At 44.6% G+C, this 24,120-nt stretch overlaps 1 protein-coding gene and 1 long non-coding RNA gene across 3 annotated transcripts; both read right to left on the bottom strand.

The window, feature by feature from the left end:
• Positions 1–442: 442 nt before the first annotated feature.
• On the bottom strand, positions 443–4,782 carry LOC112564695 (charged multivesicular body protein 3-like). Its single transcript, XM_025239697.1, has 6 exons — positions 4,627–4,782; positions 4,141–4,201; positions 3,443–3,622; positions 2,972–3,093; positions 2,524–2,638; positions 443–2,000 (listed from the first exon to the last, which is right to left on the bottom strand). Exons 1-6 carry the CDS (start codon positions 4,696–4,698, stop codon positions 1,858–1,860), a joined length of 693 nt encoding a protein of 230 aa, XP_025095482.1. The 5' UTR covers positions 4,699–4,782; the 3' UTR covers positions 443–1,857.
• Positions 4,783–16,714: 11,932 nt separating this feature from the next.
• LOC112564866 lies at positions 16,715–21,684 on the bottom strand. Of its 2 annotated transcripts, none has more exons than XR_003099270.1 (2): positions 20,720–21,684; positions 16,715–20,125 (listed from the first exon to the last, which is right to left on the bottom strand). It is a non-coding gene; the product is annotated as an uncharacterized LOC112564866 (long non-coding RNA). The 2 variants fall into 2 exon arrangements; XR_003099271.1 differs by lacking the exon at positions 20,720–21,684 and adding an exon at positions 20,378–20,695.
• Positions 21,685–24,120: the final 2,436 nt, after the last annotated feature.

Raw genomic sequence — 24,120 nt, 5'->3', positions numbered from 1 at the left:
TTGATATCAAAAGTCTCATTAAATTCCATCTTCGCGCTGCTCTTCCAGAAGTCAGGTCGTCTTCTGGTTCGCCGATACTGACAGCGGAAAACGCTGTCTCGGCTGACAGACACAGTCCACCTTTATACGTCCATGACATCTGACAGCAAGTCTATCTTCACGGCTTACGTTCAGTCCTGTGGCAACGCCACTGGGATACTCTGGGCAAAACAAGCCCACCCTTCCCTGTCTTTCTGACTGCCTACCTTCGTGCCGCCCTGTGCGACTGGAGGAGGCGGTCCTTACCTAAGGATCAGGGTATCTGCGTAGGGCTCCGCGCTTTTAACATGATAACTAGCAATCGTGGCCCTGCGGGGCTAAAAATGGGCCTGGTGATCAGTAACTTTAAAATGTCTTCTGGAAGGCATACAGATCACCCAACAGAAGAAAGTTTCAACACACATTATCTTCATTACTTTTAATTCAAGTTCAATAACAATATAATATGCCTTTGTATTTTGGTGGTGTCCTATCTTCATTTGCTCTCAGCTCAACCATTTTCTTCCCAAATTTTATTTGTCATGACCTCATGCAGTGCATGGATATTATATATTCTCATGGATTACTTTGAAGCGGTGTGTTGATATTTGTATTCCTAATGATAATCTTGATAGCTGGACACTGACAGCACAATTGTCCACATCCATAGATGCAGTGATTTGATACCTGTGTCATGCAGCAAACCATCCCCAGTCAGCCCAGGTTTTGGGACTGGGTACCTGACTATACAGGGTTTTAGAAGGTATAAGAGTAAGGGAGAGCAAAAAGCAAAACCCTGGCCTTAAAAAAAGTGTGGTCTCAAAAAATATCCCTCTCCAACAACTGTGTGGTTGTAAATGATCTTCAACCTTGGTAGCTATCAAATCAGAGGTGAGAACTTCTGCATAGCACCTTGTCATGAGTTTCTATACCCAACTATCGTAGCTTTCTTCAGATAGTTAATATAAGGGACACTGATCACTGTTAAAATGCCTCTTAGCTGCACATTAATTTGCTGTTAGCATTAATTGTTGTCTCAAATGACATCAAACACTGGATTATTACTGGGGTTTTTTATGATGTTTGATATAACCTGGCAATAAGATATCACAATCCTTCATAAACTGCAAAAACCTTTGTTTTTTACGGGTGTGGAATGGGTTTGGGAGGTTTTAAAAAAGCGAGATATAGGGAAATAGTAAATCTAGTTAAGCTATGGAACAGAGCAGAAAAAGTTACTCGGAAAATTGACATTCTTTTGAGCATGAAACTCTTGTTGGCTTCAAACTTGTTCGATATCCTCAACATGAGGGAAGGAAAAATCATACTCATGTTTTCACCCAGTGCCAAAATTTATTGCAAGGGATGAACAAGACACTTCTAAAAAATTTTACCTTCAATTATTATTGTTATGGTGAATGGGGACTATTGAAATAGTCACAGCCTACATGTTCAAACTGAGAAATACAAATGTAATCACACATCAACATTATAGTCTCTTTAAAAACTTAATTCATGCAGAAACAGCTAGAGGCCACTTTTTGAAATATGCATAAATTCAGTTTGTGAAACAGTTGAAATTATGTTTCCCTTTAAACCTTACAATTTGCAGGTAGGCTTAGCCATGGAAATCAAGAAACAGATGTCTACAGTGCCTTAGGATTAAAAAAAGATACAGCATTATCATCTGAGATCTATGATGGCACAAGCGCTGCCAAATTCATGAATTGAAATGCACTCATTCCTTATCGTTCACACTGTAGGCACCTAAGCAATGAGGTGAAAATCTGACTGTCACATGAATTTGTGGGCCTAAAACCCAAAGTTGGAGATGAGCTTTCAGCTCCGCAGAGCCTCCAACCGTGCTTTCATTGACTCTAGATCTTCCTCATCATCTTCTTCTGCCACCTGGGATGTGCCTGCAGTTGCTCCAATGGCTGGTAAAGAATCCTCCACAGCTGCAGGTGCCTTGCCCAGCTCACCTGTAATGCAAATGGAAAAAAAGGCAGCAATGCCATAAATGATGTACAAGACAGATCCTGTTCTTCACTCTTAATTTATACAGTTAACATGCTGACAGAAATCAAAACGGTACTCAGTTTTGGGACCTCGTTAAATGGTTTAAATGAGTGCATCCAAGATGGATTAATGTTATTAATGTTACAAACATAATTGAGATCTGCAACATCAATAAAGCTAAAGACTTCTGCAAGACACTACTTCATGATTTTTTGTAGCACTAGCTTAGCCAGTTGTTGACCGCAAATCAGCAAGTGCTTAAAAGACAAAAGTCTCACATAACAAACAGTCATCAAATGCACAATAAATATAAAAAAAAGTCTGGTAGGCCATACTATTTTTTCAAAGTCTTTGTGTTATATATACCTCTAATAAAGCAAAATCTAAATCATATCAGTTATCTGAGCAGCTTTGAATTTTGCTTATTTGCACAGAGGGAAAATGGCAGAGCAAACTATAAAAATGTAAGAAAGAAGGGAGGCCAACCAGCTGTAAGTTCCCAGAGCACTTTGTCCACCTCTCCCTCAGCAGCTTCTTCCAACTCTTCATCATCATTAACAGACTCCATTGCATCATCAACCATCTCTTCTAAGATACCAGCCTGTACAACAACTATAACATTATCATCAATGATGACAAAAGATCATTTTGCAACAAACACGAAGCCTTCACATGTTGTATGTATCTTATGATAGGGTTTGGAAAAAAAAATTATGAAAAAGATAACCCTAATACTGAACAATTATTACCATTTATATCAATATTGGGAAGTCAACGCCTATATTTAATGAACTAAATAAATACACTCGTAAAATTATCGTAGTTCAAAAGCAGAACGCATTGCAATGCCATTATCTTTGTAGTCATGTTTTTAGCAAAAGAAGAATGTATGATCCCTCAGTGAATATTTGGTCCCAAGGCATCTTAGTTTCACCTTTGCCATTTCTTTGGACATTTCTCTCATGGTGGCCATGATCTCAGGGACTTTTAGCAGCTGCTGCATGCTGACCATCACCTGTGTACTCTTTTCCAGGGCACCTGATATGCGTAGATTGGCTGAAATGAGTAATACAGAAGTTAGGAAATGAACAGAAATTTTCTATAACACAACTGTTATTTTTTTATCATCCATTTCTTCAGCTTCACACACTACCCCCTTTAAAATAGAAAACAAATACATGTGGCTGAGAATGAAGAAATATTTAACATGCACTGAAGGATGTTTATGCATATTTTCTCTCTCTTTCAAGTGCAAGTCCTCACACACATATCACACATATCTGATATCACAGATATACCTATTTCAACTATGAACAAAATCTTCAAAAGAAAATGTTTGAGATAAAAAGTTTAACAGGAAATTGTTTAATAAATGCAGGTGCTTCCTAAGTCAAAACACTCTCACCCAGCTGCTGCTTCATACTAAGCTGAACAGAATTCAGGTGGGCTTTTGATGCATATATCCGACTGATTGCCTTCCGGGCATGGACAATTTCCTTGGCCAAGATTCTACATGTGTCCTTATCACCCTTCTTTGCCGCATCCTTCAACATTCGCTTTGTCTTTTCTTCCTCTCTTTGGATATCTGATTTTAAAAAAATAGTTAAATTCTTATGCTGCATAATCAGTTTACTTATTTCCACAAAATAAGAGCAGATGGTCTTGAATGGATAAAGGAATAAGTATAATACTGCACATAAGCAGTTCATAATTAGTTAATCTTTATGCTTTCACAACCACATAAAATGAGCCAGATAAAAATCATTATTTAAAAAAACCAATTGCCAACCTTATCTCTACAGCGTAACACAATGTTCTACCTAAGTATATTACAGACTTTCTAGCTTGTTCTGTCTGTGTGTCATGCTGGTTTCTGTTTAAACCTTTCGTGTTTCATCCCATCAACTTCCTTATATTAGCCTTTTGCAGACAATTCATAATTCATCACAAAAAAGATGGGCAAAACGTTTTGTCAACAATAAAGTTTAAGAATCAGTTATATATACATATGACAGAAACAGATAATCGATGAAACATAAGTACGATAGATATTAACTAGGTACAATAAGTATGTTCACTATTAAAGTTGCTGTATTTGCATACTTCGAATCTGCCTGTCTAAGCTGTAGCCTTCCTTCCGAATTTTATGAGTCCATTCCTGTACCTGAAACATATTTCAACAAGCTTGTACATTCCTAAGGGTGAAACGTGAATAATTTATGAGAAAGGGCAGAGTATAACTCCGATAATGACATTTTTTACAAAAAATGGCATAACACAGATCAGCTGGAAAATGAAGAACCATCCACAACTACATACTTAACGGAAGTGACAACTGAGAAACTTCCTAGTTAATCGATAGCTGAAAATATTAAAACACCGAAAGAGAATCCTTTTAATTTATAATTACCACTACAGAAAAGATTCTTTCTGCACGATCTGCGACAGTGGAGCGTGATTTACACCTCGCAACCCAGGAATCACTAGAACCGAGGCAACTAGCGGAAAGATGCAGTCTTTCATTTCAATCGTACGGCAATCGAAATGTACCGTTATATTTTTTCTTTTCAATAAGATTATATTACAAACCATTTCTTTTGGAGGTCTTTCGTTCGTTTTGCCAAAAAGTCCCATGGCTGAAGCAGTAAAGGTTTTAGTCATAATCACATTCTAGTACGATAAGTATTAGGAAACACCGAATGTAAACTTCCTCGCTGACATGCGCAGTGCCAAGCGACAAGGGGCGTCACTTGCGGGAAATCCAGATAAAAGTCCGAAAGTCAATACTCTGCAAAAAAATTAAACATGTGTCTCTTACATTATTATAATTATATTACATTATTATACAGTATCTTCCCAAAGCTCAAATGGAGTTATGGTTTAAGAACTAAAGGTTTCAGTCATTTAAAAATAGGATTGTTATATTTACCTCCCTTGGTAGTTTTTGTTACGGGTAGTGGGTTCTTGAATGATGCTTCTACAGAATCATTTAGTAATGGCAACTATTAATTACAAAGCGTGAAGATCTTTACGAGCTTTGATTAGAATGGAAAAATGAAATGTATGGAAACCCCCGGTTTGTGAACCAAGAAAATTTATTTTAGTTCTGAGATGTAAATGCAGGAATGTATTTTTACAGTGTAATATCACGAGCTAATATTTCAACATCTATGGTAATATCACCGTTGAATTATATCCTGTGCTCGCCTGGCCTAGTGACAGTCTCATGAAATATGTTAGCTCGTCTGAGATGACTGTCATAAAGTTTAACACTTTTGCTTACGATGTGTATGGATCAACAATACGGTCGAGATATCGTCTCCTCTTCTACTCCCCATAAGTAAACATCACTGGTTTGTTTATTATTTCCAGACTGGATATGCCTACACTTTTTTCCGCTGTTGGCAACAAATGACTGATAAATACAAAAAGTATAGAACTCTGCAGCACACCTTGTTCTCAAGACGTGAAACTGTAATATTGTCACACATCTCCACACACTTCACTGACTTCCTCTTACAATCTGGCAGCGATATGTCATAGCTTCCTCTGGGGCTCCTCCCTTATTCATCATAAAAGACATGCTCACTGTCTGCTCTCTATCTTGACAACTTTGTTCCTCAACAGACTACAGTGTTATTTACCTGCCAGATATTTGTGTAAAATGATTTGAAGGGGATCTGTCTCATTTGCTAGATCCAAACTGGAACTCGCTACCATTTTCTGCATGTGTGTATGTGTGTGTCTATGCATGTGCATGTTGTGAGGGAGAAAAGAAGTACTAAATTCCCCTAAATCCTTCCCCTCCCTTCAACTTTCATTTTTGTACTTTGAGTGCCTAGTCTGGTAACATGATGTGTGGAGAACCAAACCACTTACTGGGATTCACACTATATAGGAATCCTAATTATTATTATTTGCCTTAGCCAACACAACAATATTTCAGTGATTAGTGCTACCCTAAAAAAAAAGAAGAAGAACAAGACATAAATCGGTATAAATTTCCTGTATTTGGCAATTTAGTGGATGAGGGACTGTAAGTAGAGAGTGAATTAGGGGCTGTAACTTATAAGGGTAGCAATGAGCAGCTAAACCAGGGGCACTGAATAAGAGGCTCTAATTTAGGGCTCTGGAGTTGTAAGGGTATTAGTGAATAAAGGGCTATAACTAGGATAAGTTAATTAAGGACTGGAACTAGGGACAATTAATGAAGTGTTATAATTAGGGGCAGTGAGTTAACAAGAGTTTATAACTATAGTGGCCATGAAGGATTTGCTAAGGATGAATGAGGGACTGTAAGTGGGTAAAGTTAATGAAGGACTAAACTAGAGGCAGTGAGTTAGCGAGGGGTTGTAACTATAGCAGCAATAAGTGGACGCAGAGCTTCACTAAGGGCAGTGAGAAAGTCAGTGAACGAGGGATGGTTACTACTAGAGAACCGTACTAGTGGCATTGCAAGAGGGCTGTGAATAAGAGTTGCTACTTCTTGCAGTTAGATGAATGAAGGAATATGACTGGTGGCATCAAATGAGGGGTTGAAGGAGGAACTATAACTGGTGGCATCGAATGAGGGGTTGTATCTAGAAGCAGTGAAGGGGGGACTGACGGCAGTGAATTACGGGCTGTAGATGGTGGCAGTGACCATGCTGGTGGTGCGCTAGGGGAGTCCGACTGTGTGGTGTGCGCGTGAGACACGCAGCAACCTGGCCGTGGCATCTCTGGTTAAAATTTTCCGTCCTCTGTAGGTTGCCTCACGTTTCGCACATTCAGCTTCTTGAGACGCCACCCGAACCTGTATAAGCCGTGCCAGAGTCTGAGCCACCTCAGCTCAAACGAGGAAACAGCGCGAAGCCCTTTTCCGGCTTAGCACAATTCCACAGGCCACACACTTCGAGCTTCTTCATCATGCACAGGCTTCCTACCCATACGTTACGGAAACACGTCTTTTGAGCAGCTTGGGATTTATTTTAAATACTAAATGGTTGAATCTCAGCTAAACTCAGTCCTCTCCAACGATATCAGACATGTTCAAAGGCACGATCTCACAGTCTGCATCCTTAACGTGAAGAAGGTTCAATCGGGCTTGCGAACACCACCACCATCACCTTCCTTTCCTCCCAGTCAGCCATGCTACCTTTAATTCTCTTCCGCCAGCCTCCTGAGAGAGAAGCAAACAGATCACGAGTTGAACTGTCAGTTGTAGACAATGACAGGAATGTGAAGGAGTCAGCTGTACGTTCGGAAACTGTGAACCCTCGGGTATCCACAGGTACACGGCATTTGTTCTACTCGCTGATGTCAGTATAATCTCTTGCCGATGACGGGTTAAGATGTGAAGGAGAGAGCGGGAGAAAAATGACGAGGAAGGAAACCCGACAAGGGAGGGAACCTGGGTGGCGAGCGATAACAGTAAAACTGAATAAATCTTTCTGCGTTAGAGCGTCCGACAATCTGTTATCTTTGCCACCGTAATACTGTTTCTTCAAAGTTTGAAACATTATATTCTGACGTTAAACCATCTTCACTGTACTTTCCCCCCTCCTCCCTTCGTCGTTCCTCTCTCTCTCTTTCACCCCCTCCCTCACATATCTGACCTCCGTCTCATATTTCAAAATGATAGTTAATCACAAAAGCCAGCGATGGCAAGTCTTCAAAGAAAGAAATGAACGGGAGGCATTTCGTGTGTTGTACAGCAGACCCAAGAGATTGCGCCGCACTTTGTTTTCTACTTCACAAGGAAACGTGCGGCGCAATCCCTCACGTTGCTGGCCGCAGCCACGTACCTGATGACGTATAGCGACGTGACATCCTGGCGTTACGTGATTTCCAGATCACGTGTAACTCACCTCAAGATCTCGCGCAGCTGTGGTCAGCAAAAGGCACAGAAACTGTGCTTCAGTCCTCGTGTTCTCATGTCGCCCATCTCGAGAAAAATGGCTGTTTATGGCTGTTTCAGCTGATAAGAAGAAATTGCCAGCTAGCGTTAAAAATAAACTGTAAAAAGTATTTTTTAAAAAAAAGAAGACATCCCATCCGTGCTCTGCATCAGCGTTTATAATGTTTTTGTCTGTGTGTAAACAAGTGTCGGCATACGCCATGTTCAGAGCCTAACAAACTGTTGCTGGTGCTGTGGCCGCTCGGGCTGTTTTCCAGCCCCGGTAACCGCGCTTACCAACAAACAGCCAGCAGCATGCACGTAGGCTTAACCATGCACAGCCTGTCCGTGTGCGTGATGAAATCTGTCTCGCATACCAAAACAAACAAACTTTCAGTTTTAAGGTCATGTGAGAGCTTCATTAGCAAAGCCATTTTGGTTAGACTGAACCTGAACATGTTACTGGAAAGTCATTTTAAATGTTGGTTATCTTACATTTTAAATAACAACACTTAATGTTTTTATCTTCTAGTGTTTAGTCTGTTATAATTTTCTTTTATATTTAAAAGTTTATTTTTGGTGCTTTATTTGTTTAGATTCGTACAATCAAAGGATGGAGTTGTTAATAATGTAGGAAAAGAGCGTTTCTTGCATGTATTTTTAAAACTGAGATAACGGTTTTTGCGATTGTTGACGAGTTCTTTTTTGCGATTGTTGACAAGAATTGTTGTTTCCTTTTTGCGATTGCCTGCAAGAGTTGTTTTGGAGGCTGTCAGTATGAGTCATTTTTGTGATTGTTCAAGAGTTGTTTTCGCGGTTCAGACAACCACTGCCGGTAGCTTGGCCACGGACCTACATATCAGTCTAGACATATAGACGCATGGGTTTTCTCGTGCACATCGTACGAGACAACCAGATGACCTGTTCTGACATAGATGAAAGTAGATTGTCGCTTCCTTCCAGTTCTCAGTGTCTCGCCCTCCCTTCCACAGCGAGCCTCCTTGTTCAGCGATTGTCCGCCGCATGCAGTCGATGGTGACATGGTGTCTTGGATCTGATTCTTAATGTAATTTTATGTTATTATTAATTGTTACAGAACTGTTTCCCCAGGTACATCTGTCTGCTAACACCATGCTCATGCAGTAAATTAAAAATTATTGCTAAGCTGAGTTTGGAATCTCTTCTCACGACGACTAAAATCCTGAATCCTGACATTCTTAATTCCTTAATCATCAATCTTTCTTTCTCGATGAAAGCTTTATCTTGGCCATTCAACGATGTTTCAGCGTCCAGTTCTGTAGATAACCTAAGATTTACACACCTCCCTGTTGATTTTACTCCTTAGTGGGTTTAACTTTCCGGTTAAGCAGCAGCAGCTTCTTTTTTTTTTTTTTTACTGCATTTAATGACACATTTTAACAGGAATATATTTATTTTAGAGCCTCACTAGTCAGTTGTCTTCATTTTGAATATTTGGTTGTTTTTTTTTTAAAAAGCTACCAGCGGCGAACATCAGTGATCTCGCTTGCAGGCTGACTACACAGCGAGTCAACCTCGTGCACTCTAGCGCCTGCCTCTCCCCGCCTGGCTGAGAAAAGCAGAAAGTTGATTAGCGTGGATCGCCATAGATTTCTCGCCCGTTTCCTGCAGAAAACGTTCTGCGTCACGCGCATCAAAGAAAGGAAGCAGCAGGTGCTGCACGTTTTTGTGCAGCTCGCGGGGTCATTACACTGGCGCACTTTTAGGGGAGCGCACGGCGCGCCTGTCTTGCTGCTGCCGGGGCCCCAGCATCTGCCGCCATTATTTTAACTGGTGTTTAGCCTCCGGGCTTGGCTCGTCTGACCACCTACACTGCCAGCAGTGTGAGGAAACCGTTGACTGGCCGTACGTCACGCTCCTCTACACTCCTGTCCACCGTCACGCTCCTCTACACTCCTGTCTACCGTCACGCTCCTCTACACTCCTGTCTACAAAAAAAAAAAAATAATAAAAATAATACACCTTGATGCACGGTTTCATTTCAGCGGCTAAAACATGACGCACTTCTCCTCGGAAAAAAACTGTCTCAATATTTAACTGTGATGTGATATGAGACTCGACAGCTGATAATCCACTGCATGATTGTCAAAGATAATCCAGTGTGGATCTGCGCAGTGCATTATTGAATCGGATACACTAATATTCCAGTACATGCTGAGTAAGATAAACACAGTTTGGATATCGTGCTGACATATTGGTGTAAATGTTGATGGTAACTTGCAGGCAGAACGGTCCTCCTTCCCTAACGTTCTGCAGCTGCAAAACGTTTGTCTACACGAGCAAGCAAGTGAAGATGGACAAAATGTCTTAGACACTCTTTTGTTTGCTTATAGTATTTAAAGGTTCACCTTGGCACTCACACACATGCACGCCCACATTACACGTACACACGCACACCTGTCCTCCTTGCTGCACCCACCACCCGGTGTCGGTGCCAGATGACAGCTGACGCCTTGGGCTTAGAACAATGCGAGGGCATCTCGTCTCCTCCACTCGCTGACGTCATAAGAAGTTCCCTCCTGCTGCCTATCTTCTATCTATACACCCCCATCACACACACGCACACACCACCACCTCTTGTAGAGCTGTGGGGAAGACCAGGGAGGTTGGTCCAGATGTAAAATGCTCGCTTGTCCCTGCTGCAGCGAGGACCGTAAGGTTTCGCGTCAGATATTTCGTCTCGAGTGTTACATACATCTTTCTGGATGTGACACCTGTTCACGAGGCAGGTATTCGGGGGTTCCTTTCCCGTCGTTACCCCTTCATCTACCTCCGCTCCTCGTCACAAAAAAATCATCATTCATTTGGTGTAAGCACTTTTATAATAAAGCAATGAATTGACCAGCCGAAAGTGGGAAATGAAAGTGCGCATGGACAGTTCAACTCGCGGGGTCATGTTGCCGCGTCACACATATCGCACCTCCGCTTTGTCTACATCTCGTCTTCAGCACATCCATCTTTTCATTGATTCCTCATCTTCATTCCCCTACTTTCGCCAACGCTGTCCAGTCCTCTTTCCGTGCCTGTCAGGGCTTTTTGGACAGACAGCCCCCTCAAAGCCCTCATTTGAGGTTTCTAGATACTGTGAGCGCTACTTCCTAACGACATGTGTGAAGCTCCCTTCTGATTGTGTCTGAAAGTTACAATGCGCTTCCTTTGTTTAGCAACATTCTGACCCATCCTGAAGTTAGCTCGCTAAACAGTATGCACCATACACATCTGTGTCTAAAGAAGGCAGTTCACCATCTTCATTGCATCTTTTTTAGCCAGTATGGCGCGGACGTAGTTCAACTCGAAGACCATGTGATCATCCATAAGCCTGAAAATAGGTCATTCAGACACAGACATCGTATATCTAGGCGACTCTTAGCTTGTCCCTTTGGAACAACTTTAATGAGTGTGGTCCGTTTCCATCTGGACTTGCCAACCCACCAAAATCTCAGACCAGAGAGACAAGGCTTGTTGACACGAATTGAGGAAGAGGTCTTCGTACTCGTGGCGCACGGCAGACTTTGTCACGGTCTGTGAAGTAGCTGTCTGACATTGAAGACAACAGCTCAAACCGAGAAGTGAGCGATGTCTTGGTGAGTCCATATCAGACATCAGTAAGTACGTTTACATGGACAGTCGGCGCAGCCAGGTGTGAACAGAGTGCTGTCGGGGACCTACTTTGTGGACATGTGTACACGGGCTCAAGAGTCGTTATTGAGGTCAAGGTAGCGTTTGGATTCCTCTCTCCCTGCCAGCGTTGGAGAAAGTAGGGGAAGGAAGATGAGGAATCAGTAAAAAGGTAATTCCAGACAAAGCAAAAGCTACAAAACTTCTTCAAGGTCATGCCGGATAATGGACACATTTCTTGGCTCCCCATCCATGCTTTTTATCTATACGTTGCATTTTTTCATGGGCTTTTATCTGTTTTGCTTAACTTAATTTTTTCCATCAACATGGTATCAATAATAAATTACATTAAAAGGAGACAGCCTCATAAAAGCTGCCTAGATGTCCAGGACCTTATTTTAAAGTGTACCACCCGTCAAAAATGATTAAAATACCATCGCCACACATCATCTGGACATGAGGTGTTTCAAAGAAGACGTCTTCATCATGGCATTCACGTTAACAGATCATGTCATCCATGCACACTTCAATACGACATATACGACAACAGGCCATGTCATCCATCCACGCTTCATTACTACATTCACTTCAAATGTCTTTTGCTAAAGCTTAACTTTTCCATACCAGTGTGGTTTTTTTCCACGGCCATGTCTAAAACAAATATAAACTTCAGCACATCACTCGGCGGGCGGGGTTTCCTGATGGCTTACTCCATAATCTGGCTCTCCCTTCCCCGCCCCAGAAAAAAAAAAAACCCTCGCGCCTCACACCCATTTCCTCCGAGCACAAACAGCGCTTGTTTTGTTTTGTTTTCGCTTGGCGGCAATAGAATGAACAGAGCAGCAATGAGTGCAAAGAATATGGGGTCTTGGATAAACATCATGGCCGTGGTTTCAAGTTGCGATGGAATATCTTTAATAGAACAAACTTCGATTCAGCGTGACTCTTTACGAGCTACGTGTCTGATTGATGACAGAGCTGCTCCTGCCACCTAGCAGCCACCCCAAGCTCTGGGTGATGTTAGAGGAGTGGGTGTTGTATAAATGTATAGAGTTATGGCAGAACTGAGGCCATGTATGAGAACCATCTCGGCCTGTGAGAACATGCATCAACCAGACATTATGAGAGACTGTCTTGTACACAGCCATGAGCAGTGACTCAAAGAATCAGTGAGTCAACTGAACATTGTGTGGCTCAACTACCTGTGAAAAGAGCTCTCCTACAACATGTGGCGGTTACAAGCAGACAAGAATACAGTGAAACTCATGGTATAGTACAGGGATGGGCAAACTACGGCATGCAGAAGTCTTGAGACCAGCCCGTCTGTTAAAATGTGAAGTGCACTAGCATTCTTTTTTTCTTTTCTTTTTTTTATAATTTGGCCTAGGTTCTTTGGTTGAAATTTATTTTATCAAGTACAACAGTGCTAGAAACCGGCAGTCCGTGATATTCTCACACAAATAAGGTACAAAGATAACAACAACTGACATGTCTGATGGAGTCGTTAGAAAGCATCAGGGGTGGCTGCATTCAAAGGCTGGTTTTAAAGTTTTATATTGAGCAAATTCAATTCACTTTACACAATAAATTCGGTTAAGTGAGCGCCATCGTTTACTTATTTGCTGTCCATTGCATCATGACTATGGTTTGTTGTGTCACCTGCCCTTGGTTTTTAGGATTTTACCGGCCAGCCACATAGCTTGGAATTGTGAGACCGGCCCGCAAAAAGAAAACTTTGCCCACCCCTGTAGCACTGTTCTGATTGAACTAGTGAACATAGGCTACCACAGGGCAAAAGTTATGTTGGGCTGGCTAATCTATATTAGAGATACTGGTCTCGAGATGAGTACTGGCTTTTGAGTAGTACCTGTCTCAATAAAACTATTTATGAATTAGTAGGTCTTTGTTAGACACCACATTGTCAGCGGCACACAAGGGAGAAAGCAAAGCCCAGGAGAGTAGTTAGTGATGCATCTAATATTCAGTTACAGCTTTTGCGGACACCTGATAAAGTTTTCCTCATGAAAATGAAAAATGAGCAAACAAATCAGATGAAATAGAAGAAAGAAATTTATGAGAAACATAGCACTCGTGCACGATTACCCTTTCTCTCTCTAACACACACACACATATATATACACACATATATAATGCATGCATAATTATACACCATATCGTACGGAGAACCAGTGAAAGGAAGAAAGGCTATAACATAGTTTTCAATATGGCTAAGCAACAGACCATCAGGAAGCGAAAGGATGGTTTTTAATGAGAGGAGCTCTTCAAGAGAGAAGAGGACAATAATTAGCTCGCGCAAGAAACGTGCAGCTCACGATGCCATGGCCAGCTTTCGGAGGCTGATAACTTCCCCCAGTTACCAGACACAAGCTCGCTACTGTACCCAGCCTTTGCTTCTCGCTTGTCCCCCACCCTCCACTCTCGTCCTACACCTCCTCCCTCCTAATGGATTCCCACAATATCATCCCCCTCCATCCTCGACACTCGTCCCACACCTACTTCCTCCTAATGGAAGAGCCTTTCTGCTCTTGAATTTGTTTGCAGAGATCACCCACCCCTTACCCCCAAGCTGCAAAAGAAGGTTGCACCGTGTTCAGGCAGAAGTGACTGCCTTGCACCATCTGACACATCTATGAACACCCTTTCCTTGTTGAGCGGACTGTCGAATTCTGTGAACTACCCGGGCCTGTTGTAAAGACTTCTTTAAATTTCTACCAACATCCTGACTTGCTGCACTTGCGCTTCTATGAACATCTGAACTAACAGTTCTATGAACATCCGTGCCTTGTACAAACTGACACTTCTATGAACATCAGTATCTTGAGCGACAACTCATTTTCTGCTGTTACAGTTGCAAGCACTCACTCATCTAAAAAGCAAAACCAAGCGAGCGACTCAGTAAAAAGAAAACATCGTCTTGGCCTTGATGGAAGATCTTCATCTTTTGTTCTCTTCCCTCCCCGCACATTCCCCCTCCACCTACTTTTAGCAAGATGTTCGTGGTTTGAACGACTGTTGTCTGAGTCGATGATCTGCGCACTTATCACGTGTATGGAAATTCCAGACCGCATCCCATCGTTTTTGGCATTTTTTTTTTTGTTGTTGAAAACTTTCTGATACTTCACTTTATTGAAAGAAATGTCTGTACACAGGACAGTGTTAATTCAATGTCATTCGTGTTTCGTAAGATTGTATAAACCGTTTCAGGCACACATTTTACAGTGGCCATAACTTTCCTCAGAAGACAGACCATAGTCTAAGTGAACGGACTAATCCTTGTGAAGATAGTTGAAAGATTTCTGTTAAGCTGATAAAGCGATAATGTAACACAAACCTTTATAGCTAGTATTGTATACACAGGGTATTGGGCGCATGCATGCGCGCGCGCGCACACTCACATTTTCTGAGGCACAGACAGTTGAAATATCTTTTGTAGGCGATGTTTTTGATGTGCACCTACAGGCCATCCTGCATTTTGATGGATGCCTGTCTAAACCCAGAGTGCAAAACCACAAACTTTAAAGTTTAAATTTTTTTAAAGCTCTCCTGCTCCCATCCCATCCTCAAAACGCCCGCCTGGTTCTTTGAATTCTCTCTCCTTGATTACAATCTCGGTTTAAACCTGCAGCCCCACAGTCCATGACCTCTTATTCTTTATCTCACCCCGCAACCACGAATTTATTTTTCTCTGCACTTTAACACAATAAAGCACTTTTTAACTTCGAACCTTGAACTCTGTCTCACCGCGTTAGGAAACCAATTACTTCCACGCTCGATCTAGTCACCTTTGATTTCCTGATTGAGGAAGGGACAAAGTCACGTGAAGGCATATCCCCCACTCGCCAAAACAAAAAAAAAAAATCCTTTTTTTTTTTTTTAAGCCAAAGGTGCTCAGTGTTCAGCAAGCATTTAACGCTTTTGATCCGGCTTTACCGGAGGTCGGCTAAAGTTTGGCCGTGATCCCTCCCTTAACCACACGACTAAGTGATGCACTTCATCTTATTCTGCTCGAGCTTTATCTTCTCGCGATAAGTCAGGAAACGCACTGGCAGCCCGCACATCAGGGACCTCCTCTCGTCTTCTCAGCCTCAACTCCCGTCCCAACCTCTGCGGAAAGTTTCCGAACTTGGCCCAGCCCCTGCCAACCACGAGGTCAGCTTACCTTCGTGACTTCCTGGGCCAGCAACGACTGTTATCACCTGCAACCTTCACACCAAAGCTAGAAGTAGTGGTGGTATACTGTCAAATACTTGACGATGGCAACAGTTGATATGCTATCGTCATATATAAACGTGCAAGTGATATGTTGTCCATGTTTCCGATTATGAAGCCCCATCACAGCTCGTGCATATTGAATGGCGTATATTAAGTATATAATAGTAAATATTAAGCACTGAACACCAGCTGAATGCTTCTGGTAATTTACACATTCAGGAGTGTGAGCATGTCACGTGAGAAGATCTTTAAAGTGGATCCTTTATTTCTACTTAGAAGAATCCATGCGAGGACTTTCCGACATTTTGCGCGGGTGTTGTTGTCCTCCCACTGATGAAAATAAGAAATGGTGACACAAAAAAACTTAAAAAAATTATTTAAACTGACCAAAAAAAAAACAAAAACAAAAAACAAAAAAAAAAAAACAAAAAAAACAAACAAAAAAACGTCGTAAACAAAATTTAACATCAATCCAATCTGTTTCGTGCATCTCAATACTTAGCACCATGAAGGTCGAGCTCATTTTTTTTCATCTGGACTCGGACGGAAAAGACGATGTCAGAACACTGTCTCTCGCTCCAGTCAGTGTTCTGTGGTTTCACTCCTGCAACCTGAACACAGACAATGGACGGTGACAGGCAGAGTTTTTGCAACATGAAGTATGCCACCATCAGGTATGCACATGGCTGGCTGTTTGCACGGATAAATACACTTGCCTTCTAAAGCTTTGTAACTTCCTAATTCCTCCACTCCTATCAACAACGCTCTACAGAGAGAGAGAGAGATCGTGGTGGGTGTGTGCGTGCGCGTGCCGTATGTTTCGTGCATGTTTGTCTATTTTCATTCGTTCACTCATGCGCATGATATCTCCTAATTAGCCAAGATTTAAGCACCTGAAGTAACAGCTTGAAATGTACAAAGAAATTATTTTTATTTTCTAAAATTTGTCACACATCATATGCACCCACATTTCCCAAAACGTATATTTCAATATATACAAACATGGATACTGACCAGGGATGTGGACCAAAAACGAAATCGCACACCACAAAAGACGAAGAAAGAGAAAGAGATGAGAGAAAGAAGTAATTTCTTCTATTCTCACAGGTGTTCCTCATGTACTCGTCAGTCGGTTGAATAAGCACACCCTGACCTGGCGTTCCTTTTTTTCTTAGATTCCAGAAGCCAGGACAGGCTGCCACTCCCGACCACTCACAACCACCCGACGACATGAGGAAAATCACACACAGAAATCCAGATTCTCCGAGAGGGAACACGGCGTATTGTCCCTTTCTTTCGCCTCCTCCTTCACTCAGCATTCAAACTCCTGCACACATCCTGCACGAGCACACGTGCGAGACACTGTTGCCGTCTGCAAAATGTCGCAATCCCCGCCATGTCAGCCACGACATCTCATGATTTACGTCACGGGGACGGTTAGGGAGTGGTGGTGGATGGGTAGGATGGGGTGAAGTTGAGTGGAGGTTGTGGTAGGTGGGAAATTGGAGGAGGATGGCCATAGTGAAGAGGTTCAAGGAGGGGGAGAAACAAGGTCGAGACGATGTCAGGTACGATAGCGAGGTTCATCAATCAACTACATCTCCACGTTTAATTACTATTTAGTATCACTATTACTGAAACGGGTTTTTTTTTTCCTCATTGGAATCAATTCTTGAAAATATGGAAGCTGGCTGTAAAAAATTTAAATAGTATTGTTAGGTTAGGTACATCAATGATAAGAACAACTTCTGTGATCGGTTTTGGTGTTCACTTTTCTTTGGTTTGGGAGGATACAAATACTGAGAAAATTTGTTGAGAAGAGAAAAGAAGTTGCTTAGAGGATGAATCTTCTGTTAAATCCGGTTTGTCCCTCACCGTGGTTAAAAATCAAAGAACCTTAGCCGGGGATATGCATGTGTCGTATGTAGTCATACATCGTGGTACTGCTGGCGCCTTTTTTTAAATAATAAAGTTCCTAGGTGAAGGGCACACACTGTAGCCGCCATGTTCGACGGCTTCACTTCCGGTATCTGGTTTCAGTCACGCTGCCTCACACACACATACTTGCGGTGCTTACACTACTTCTGTCACTCGATGCTGGGGTGTTCAGGAATAGACAAGATCCGTTTGTTCGACAACTTGCCGTGCACGTCTCTAGAGGAGGACGTGGCCCTGAGACCTCCTTCTCTTCCTCCTTGTCGATCACGCCTATTTCCAGAGGAGGACTTTCTAGAAGTCTGATCACACGACCCTTGACCCTTTCCTTCGTCGCAGCAGACGACGTAGCTCGCTCCAGCTGCCAACACGCGCTGCAGCAGTCCCTGATTGTCGGAGCTGGAGGCACTGGTGTTGAACGAGGGGCGAAGTTCCACGATGTCTGCTTCGCCTGCCTCATCCCCCTCCTCATCACCTTCCTGCCTCTTCGTCCTCGTCTTCGTCTTCCTCGTCCTCCTCCTCTTCGTCGTCGTCCCACAAAAACGTCTCTTCCGGCACCTCCACATCCACGTCCTCGAGCGCCACCTGGTCGTCGTTCTTGCCCTTGGTGTAGCCTATGTCGTCCAGTGGCTCGGCGGCCTCGATGCTGGCCAGCCAGCTCTGACAGCGGCGGTTGTTCTCTTCCACGTACAGCCGGTCGTCAAGGTCCGCTGCCGGTCGCTCGCCCAGCCGCAAGCTCGTGCGGCCTCGTCTCCGCCAGACTGACCGTCAGCTCTCCATCCGGCAGGTCCTCCACGTGGATCAGGTGCTCGCTGCGGGTGCGATGGATGCGTGCCCGCAACCGCTTGCCGCCCTTGGAGGTCCTGGCCGTGCCGCTGCCGCCTCCGCCTCCACCGCCGCTACGTCCGCCAAGGCCCAGACGTCCAAGGGGTCGACGCCCGCTACGCCTCCGATCCCCGGAAAGTGGTCGCCGCCGTGACCGCTGCGCAGGTCGACAGGTAGGTAGGCCGGGGGATAGCACCTGCGTGTGTCCTGCGCCACAAAGTCCCGCCAACAGGGAGGCTTGGGAGGCCGGAGCACCGCCACTCCCCCCGCCGACATGGGGGACGTGCGCACGGCGCTGTGATGCATCCGGCCGCTAGCGCTGACCCAGCCCAGTTCCACCACGCCCGCCTTCCCCGGCTTGTCCGCCACCACCACCCCGGCACACACGTGACATAGGGGGCGTTCCTTGCGGTGGCCCAGCCGGAGAAAGCTCAGGGCGCCGCAGCAGCACACCGTGACGGTGGGGGAGCGAACCGCACAGTCCTGGGAGCCCGCCACTGCGCCCGCATAGCCCCGAGGCACGACGATAACATGCAGAAGGTGACGTCACAGAAAAAACCGTTAGTCCACCTCCTTCTTCTTCCTCGCCTCACATTGTCTTCTCAATGACTTGGAATCCTCTGAACACATACAAACACCCGAGACTCCACACACCAGAAAAAAAACTCGTCTCGTTTTCGATGCTTACCACCTGTGCAGTAGAAGGGAGATAATCATTTATCCATAGGGAATAAATTGCTGCGTCGGCTTTATCTCTTCACATTCTCATCACCTCTCCTGCTGAGTGGGAGAGCGAGAGAGAAAAAAGAAAAAAAAAAAACACATCACTGAAGGTCATCGTCGAAAAGCTGAATGAGATGAGGGCTGGAACTCGCACCCAAACATCAGATGACGTCCTACATCGAGGGCTGTAATCCGTTTCAGGTCGACGGCGACACGCGGATCTCCGCCTCCACACACGAACACACACTCCCTCGTCGGCTGGCTGAGGGTCACCACCACCAACTTCCTCCTCACATCTCGATGGCTGTCTGCTCCATTTCTCTTGTTATCAGGCCTGGGTCTTGGCTATCTCTCCCCCCCTTGTCCACGGTACTTGAGCCCTTTCTCCGAGACGCGGTGCCAGGGAGGAAGAGGTCAGAGCTGTCAGAACTGTAAGGCGAGCTGCCAGCCTGCACCGCCCTCCTTTTGTTTATCCTGGCATCCGGTGGGGAGCGGAAAATCAAATTTCCGGTTGTGGTTGTCTGCCACCGCCACCTCTGCTGTTGCCGCTGCTGCTGGCTGCCTGCTTGCTTGCTGCTGCGACAGAATGTAGTCTTCCCAGTCTGGAGCGGCCAGAACCACTTGAAAAGAGAGAGACAGAGCGATCTACATGCACTACGAAGCCGTTCCCTGTCGAATAAACACTCCCTGTCCCATCCCCCCACCTACCTCCTTAGTGCTCAGGCACACTGTCAGCTTATCCGCACACCACACCGACGAGCGGCCGCTGCCGTAGCAGCAGCAACAGCGGCAGCAGCAGCAGCAAACAGCACAAGTCGACTCAAAACCATTTTTCATGACCTGAAAACAAAAATGGCGATGAGCCTTGGCATGGCGTCAACTACAAAGATATCTGTGTGTTGCTAAATATACCCTCCCGTCCACAAAATCTCCATTGTCAGTGAGATGGGGGGAAGGGGAATATATCCCCGAGGCTTAGTGGATGCTACGGCCAAACCCTAGTTTCTAGTAATCCTTCTAGAAGTCCTAATAGTTTAGCTAACGTCCAAGACGCCATCAACACTCAGCACGCACGCACACACAGCGACGCACGTGAAGCTTGGCCTGGTTGCTGTCTGTTACGTAAAGCTGTACAGCTCCACCAAACAGGCGGCAGCGGATCTCGCTCCCTTCCGCTTGCTCTCCTTGCCGGAGTTTGCCCGTCGGGCGGTGCGTGTGCTTGGCGTTGCGTTAAAAATACTTTTGCCAGCCATCCCTCCCCCTTACCTCACCCCCCTCTCAAGACACATAGCACGAACTGCACGCGCGTTTCCCGATGCTGTCAGAAGTCAGTTGAGGAAGTGAAAGTGGCAAAAGGGAAGGTGTCGGGGGTGGGGTGGAGCGAAAGGATGAAGGTGGAGGGGGAGCGGTGGAAAAAAACTGGAACCTACTTACCTTGATCAGAACGATACCGTAGGGCACTGAAGTAGGTCTCTCTCTCTTTCCTTACCCACCATGCCATGCTCACTCATCCTACATCCGGAGCTCAGGCATTGGCCAGAATCTCTCTCTCTCGCCCGCGCGCGATCCTCACCACGTTTCTCCCCTTCCCCCCATCTCTCTCTCTCGCTCGTTGACGGTCAGACACTGCTGCCGCCTCACTCGCAAAACTTCTGGAGACTCCTGAAACAGGGTCACTACACGTCGGCCATTCAGCTCTGCATACGGCATCGGGATGGTTCCAGTTCACTCGAGTGCTCTTCGCGCAATGGGACTGCGCATGTCGAACGAGCGCGCGCGCGTGTGTGCGTGTGTTTTGTGGTGTGTGTGGAGGAGGGATGGAGTGGGGGGGGGAAGGAGAAACACACACAGAAGATAGAAATCTCTGCTTAGTCTCAACATCATTCTGTTTCCTCTCTACTTACCACTTCTCTTACTGTTATAGCCTGAGTAAGACAATGATTAAGCGGGTGGTTGATCATACCTGAGAGCTACAGTCAGACCGAATGAGCCCATGAGGGAGAGTGGTTAATCATCCCGGGTGCGTCACGCGCCTCGCACCGTCACACCGTTCTCTGTCGGTCGGCAGTCTAGGTGCATCCGCACGAAGCCGACTGGTGAACCGTAGATGTCTCCTTGCTGAGCCCGAACCACTCTTCGTCCAAGAGAAAAATACTCTCCGAGTCGAGGTCCACCAGCCACTCTAGCCGCCGAGTTGATTCGATCTCTTCTGTCAGCTCTAGCCGTTATAACTCACCTCCACTTTTAGACATCTTGGGAAGATTATCTTTTCCTAATAAGTTTCGACGAAACATATTTTTCCGTATAATTTGGCGAAACCCAGTAAGCATAGCCAAATCGTGATTGGCAATCAATCAATCAACCAATTACTCAATCACTGTACATGCCTAATGGTCTTTATCTGTTACTGTTTGTCTGCTTGTCTGCCTGCCTCTGAATGCGTGTCTTTACTGTCAAGATCCCTAATTTCCCCACATAAGTGGGATCCGTGCATGGCAGCAACGCACAAGACCCTCGCGAATCTGTGCCCCTGGACCCACAGTATCTTCAATTCGCACACAGTAGATTGGGTAGAATGTCCGCAGGAGTCGATATTTAAAAAAAAGGGGGGCATCCTAGTGTGTAAGACAAAGTTTTCTTGCGTGTTCTGAACGCTGGCTGGCGCCAAGTCAAGGAGAACAAGAGCGAAATAGCAAGTCTTTCTGCAGACAAGTGCTACCAAATGGAACACTGGCAAGGAGGAGGGGGAAATGTGCAAGGCTACCACGAATGGCGTGCGGCCAGAAATAGACATGACGGAAGCCAAGCTCCTAGTCTCGGATGTCCTGAGAGCTGGTGGTGAGGCGCACTTCTGCTGTGGCATTACTTACCTGCATGCAGCGAGCCGGGTATTCTGGTGCCGACATGCATATAATGGCAACAGACGTGTTAAGAATGATCACTAAGGTCATCGAGGAGTCCACTACCGGACCTGAGGATGTCAGGTGAGCAGAGGATTGCAATGAGGTAGTTAGACAGCACAAGCAGCCAGTTAAACGATTATACTTTTTCATCCGTTCGGCAGCTAAAACCCACACTTCTGTCTAGAAAGAGGAGACCAGGAAATCAACCCATCACATGTTCACGTTGTACTGTATTGGTGTGTCCTTGCGATATGGCTCCATTCGACAGAGTCTCACGACTTTCAGGACTCTCCAGTGTCCAACCCACCACAGCCCAAGAGCGGGACCTGGTCTGCGAACACACTTGATGGAGAGAAAGGTTCTCAAGACTTGCTCCTGGGACCGTTTGAAGATGAGACAAGTCATCAGATTAACTACTCGGCGTTAATCATCCACTTGGCTCCCCTTTTTGTGAACCTGACCCCAGAGTTCAGCAGCGCAGTGCCCTGCCCTCTTCCCCACGTTCACTATCCTGTTGAAGACGAGCTGGATTCTCCATGTCTGTCCTGTAGTCCATGTGTCACTGTCAGATGGCGCTGTTTTGTCCTCCCTGCGATAATTTTATTTTGTCTCCCTTGTCACCTCTTGTCCTCAAGGTTTTCTCATTTTAAACCCTCGTCTTACTCTTTTTTCCCTAACCCATCCTCTCTGAAGATCTCGCTCCCCCACCTCCCTCCGCTGGTTCCTGTGAGCTGTACGCCTTGCAAGCTAGAGAGCGGCAGTGGTTTCGCTTTGCCATATGCCTATGAACGTAAACAAAAACATCTACCCACCCGCCCACCGCCACTCCCCCGATGAGTATTGCAGGCTGGTCACATCTGCCGGAAAGATGCGTGGAGAAAGATGGCGAGAAAGTCGAGTTAACGCACGTAATGTTTTGTAAGACAAGCAGCCCTGTGTTTGGGGTAGATGTCCTGTCTGTCTGCTTATTGTATCAAGAAAGATGTGATGGTTAATGAATCTCGGAGTACTCGGGCAGCTCGACAGACCCGGCTTGTTTACAATTTATTCGGGGTGGCACGTGCGTATAATAGGTTTGTCCATTAACATTGGGCCGTAACGAGGATTTTCCCCTTGGCTCGTCTTCTCCTCACCCTCAATCCAGCTCACCCTTCACCAACACTGTTCCCGAGCAAGCGAGGCCTACTTAGTGTTGGTCTGTAGCACGACTACCTTTCATAATCACTGGTAGCCAAAGGGGAGGTATGTTTGGATAAGCTTTTACTTTTCCTTTATGCATATGTACACATGCGTGAGCGCGTTTGTGTGTGTGAGAGAGAAAATGAGAGTGTCGACCTCAGCCAAAAACAAAAACAAAACTAACAAACAAAAAACATTTCGAGTACAGTCACTTTGCTGCCCACACACTTACCAACCTCTTTATTCCATCAGATTACTTGCGACTCGAACAATATGACATCATTATTATTATTTCATCGTTGCACTAGTGTTTTCCTAACTTTTTTTTTTTTACACATTTTATATATTGTAACGTAGGTCTGACTTTTGTTAATTGACTATCATTACGTTTTATAATTTAATCAGTTTATCTTAATTTTCGCTAATTTTTAAACGTCCCTTTCTCCTCTACTCTTATTTTCTTTTTGTCCTTTTCTTCCCACATTACGCGCTGCGAGTACACTCGACAGTAAGAGCTGAGAGATAACTAATTATATAAGTATATTAAATATAAAATTATCGAAGTGCACTTTTTTTGGCTACCAGTTATGTGTTTGAGTGTGTCTACCTGTGAGTGTGTGAGAGTGTTTTCCGATAAAAGCTGTTAGTCTGGCATCTTTCAGTGAATACTAGAATCATTTTGCTGTAAATGGGATAAAAAAAAAAAAAAAGAAACGCCTTTACAGTCTTCAGATTCACCAGAAAACGACCATC

Source organism: Pomacea canaliculata, linkage group LG5 (assembly GCF_003073045.1).
Source record: "Pomacea canaliculata isolate SZHN2017 linkage group LG5, ASM307304v1, whole genome shotgun sequence".
Lineage (NCBI taxonomy): Eukaryota > Metazoa > Mollusca > Gastropoda > Architaenioglossa > Ampullariidae > Pomacea > Pomacea canaliculata.
This window is presented reverse-complemented; position numbering and strand designations above follow the sequence as displayed.

Coding starts and splice junctions, on each gene's coding strand:
- LOC112564695 (XM_025239697.1), bottom strand. CDS start 4,698: ATGACTAAAACCTTTACTGCTTCAGCCATGGGACTTTTTGGCAAAACG. Junction 3,094..3,442: donor TAGTATGAAGCAGCAGCTGG/GTGAGAGTGTTT, acceptor TACTCATTTCAG/CCAATCTACGCATATCAGGT. Junction 2,001..2,523: donor GCTCTGGGAACTTACAGCTG/GTTGGCCTCCCT, acceptor TTTGCATTACAG/GTGAGCTGGGCAAGGCACCT.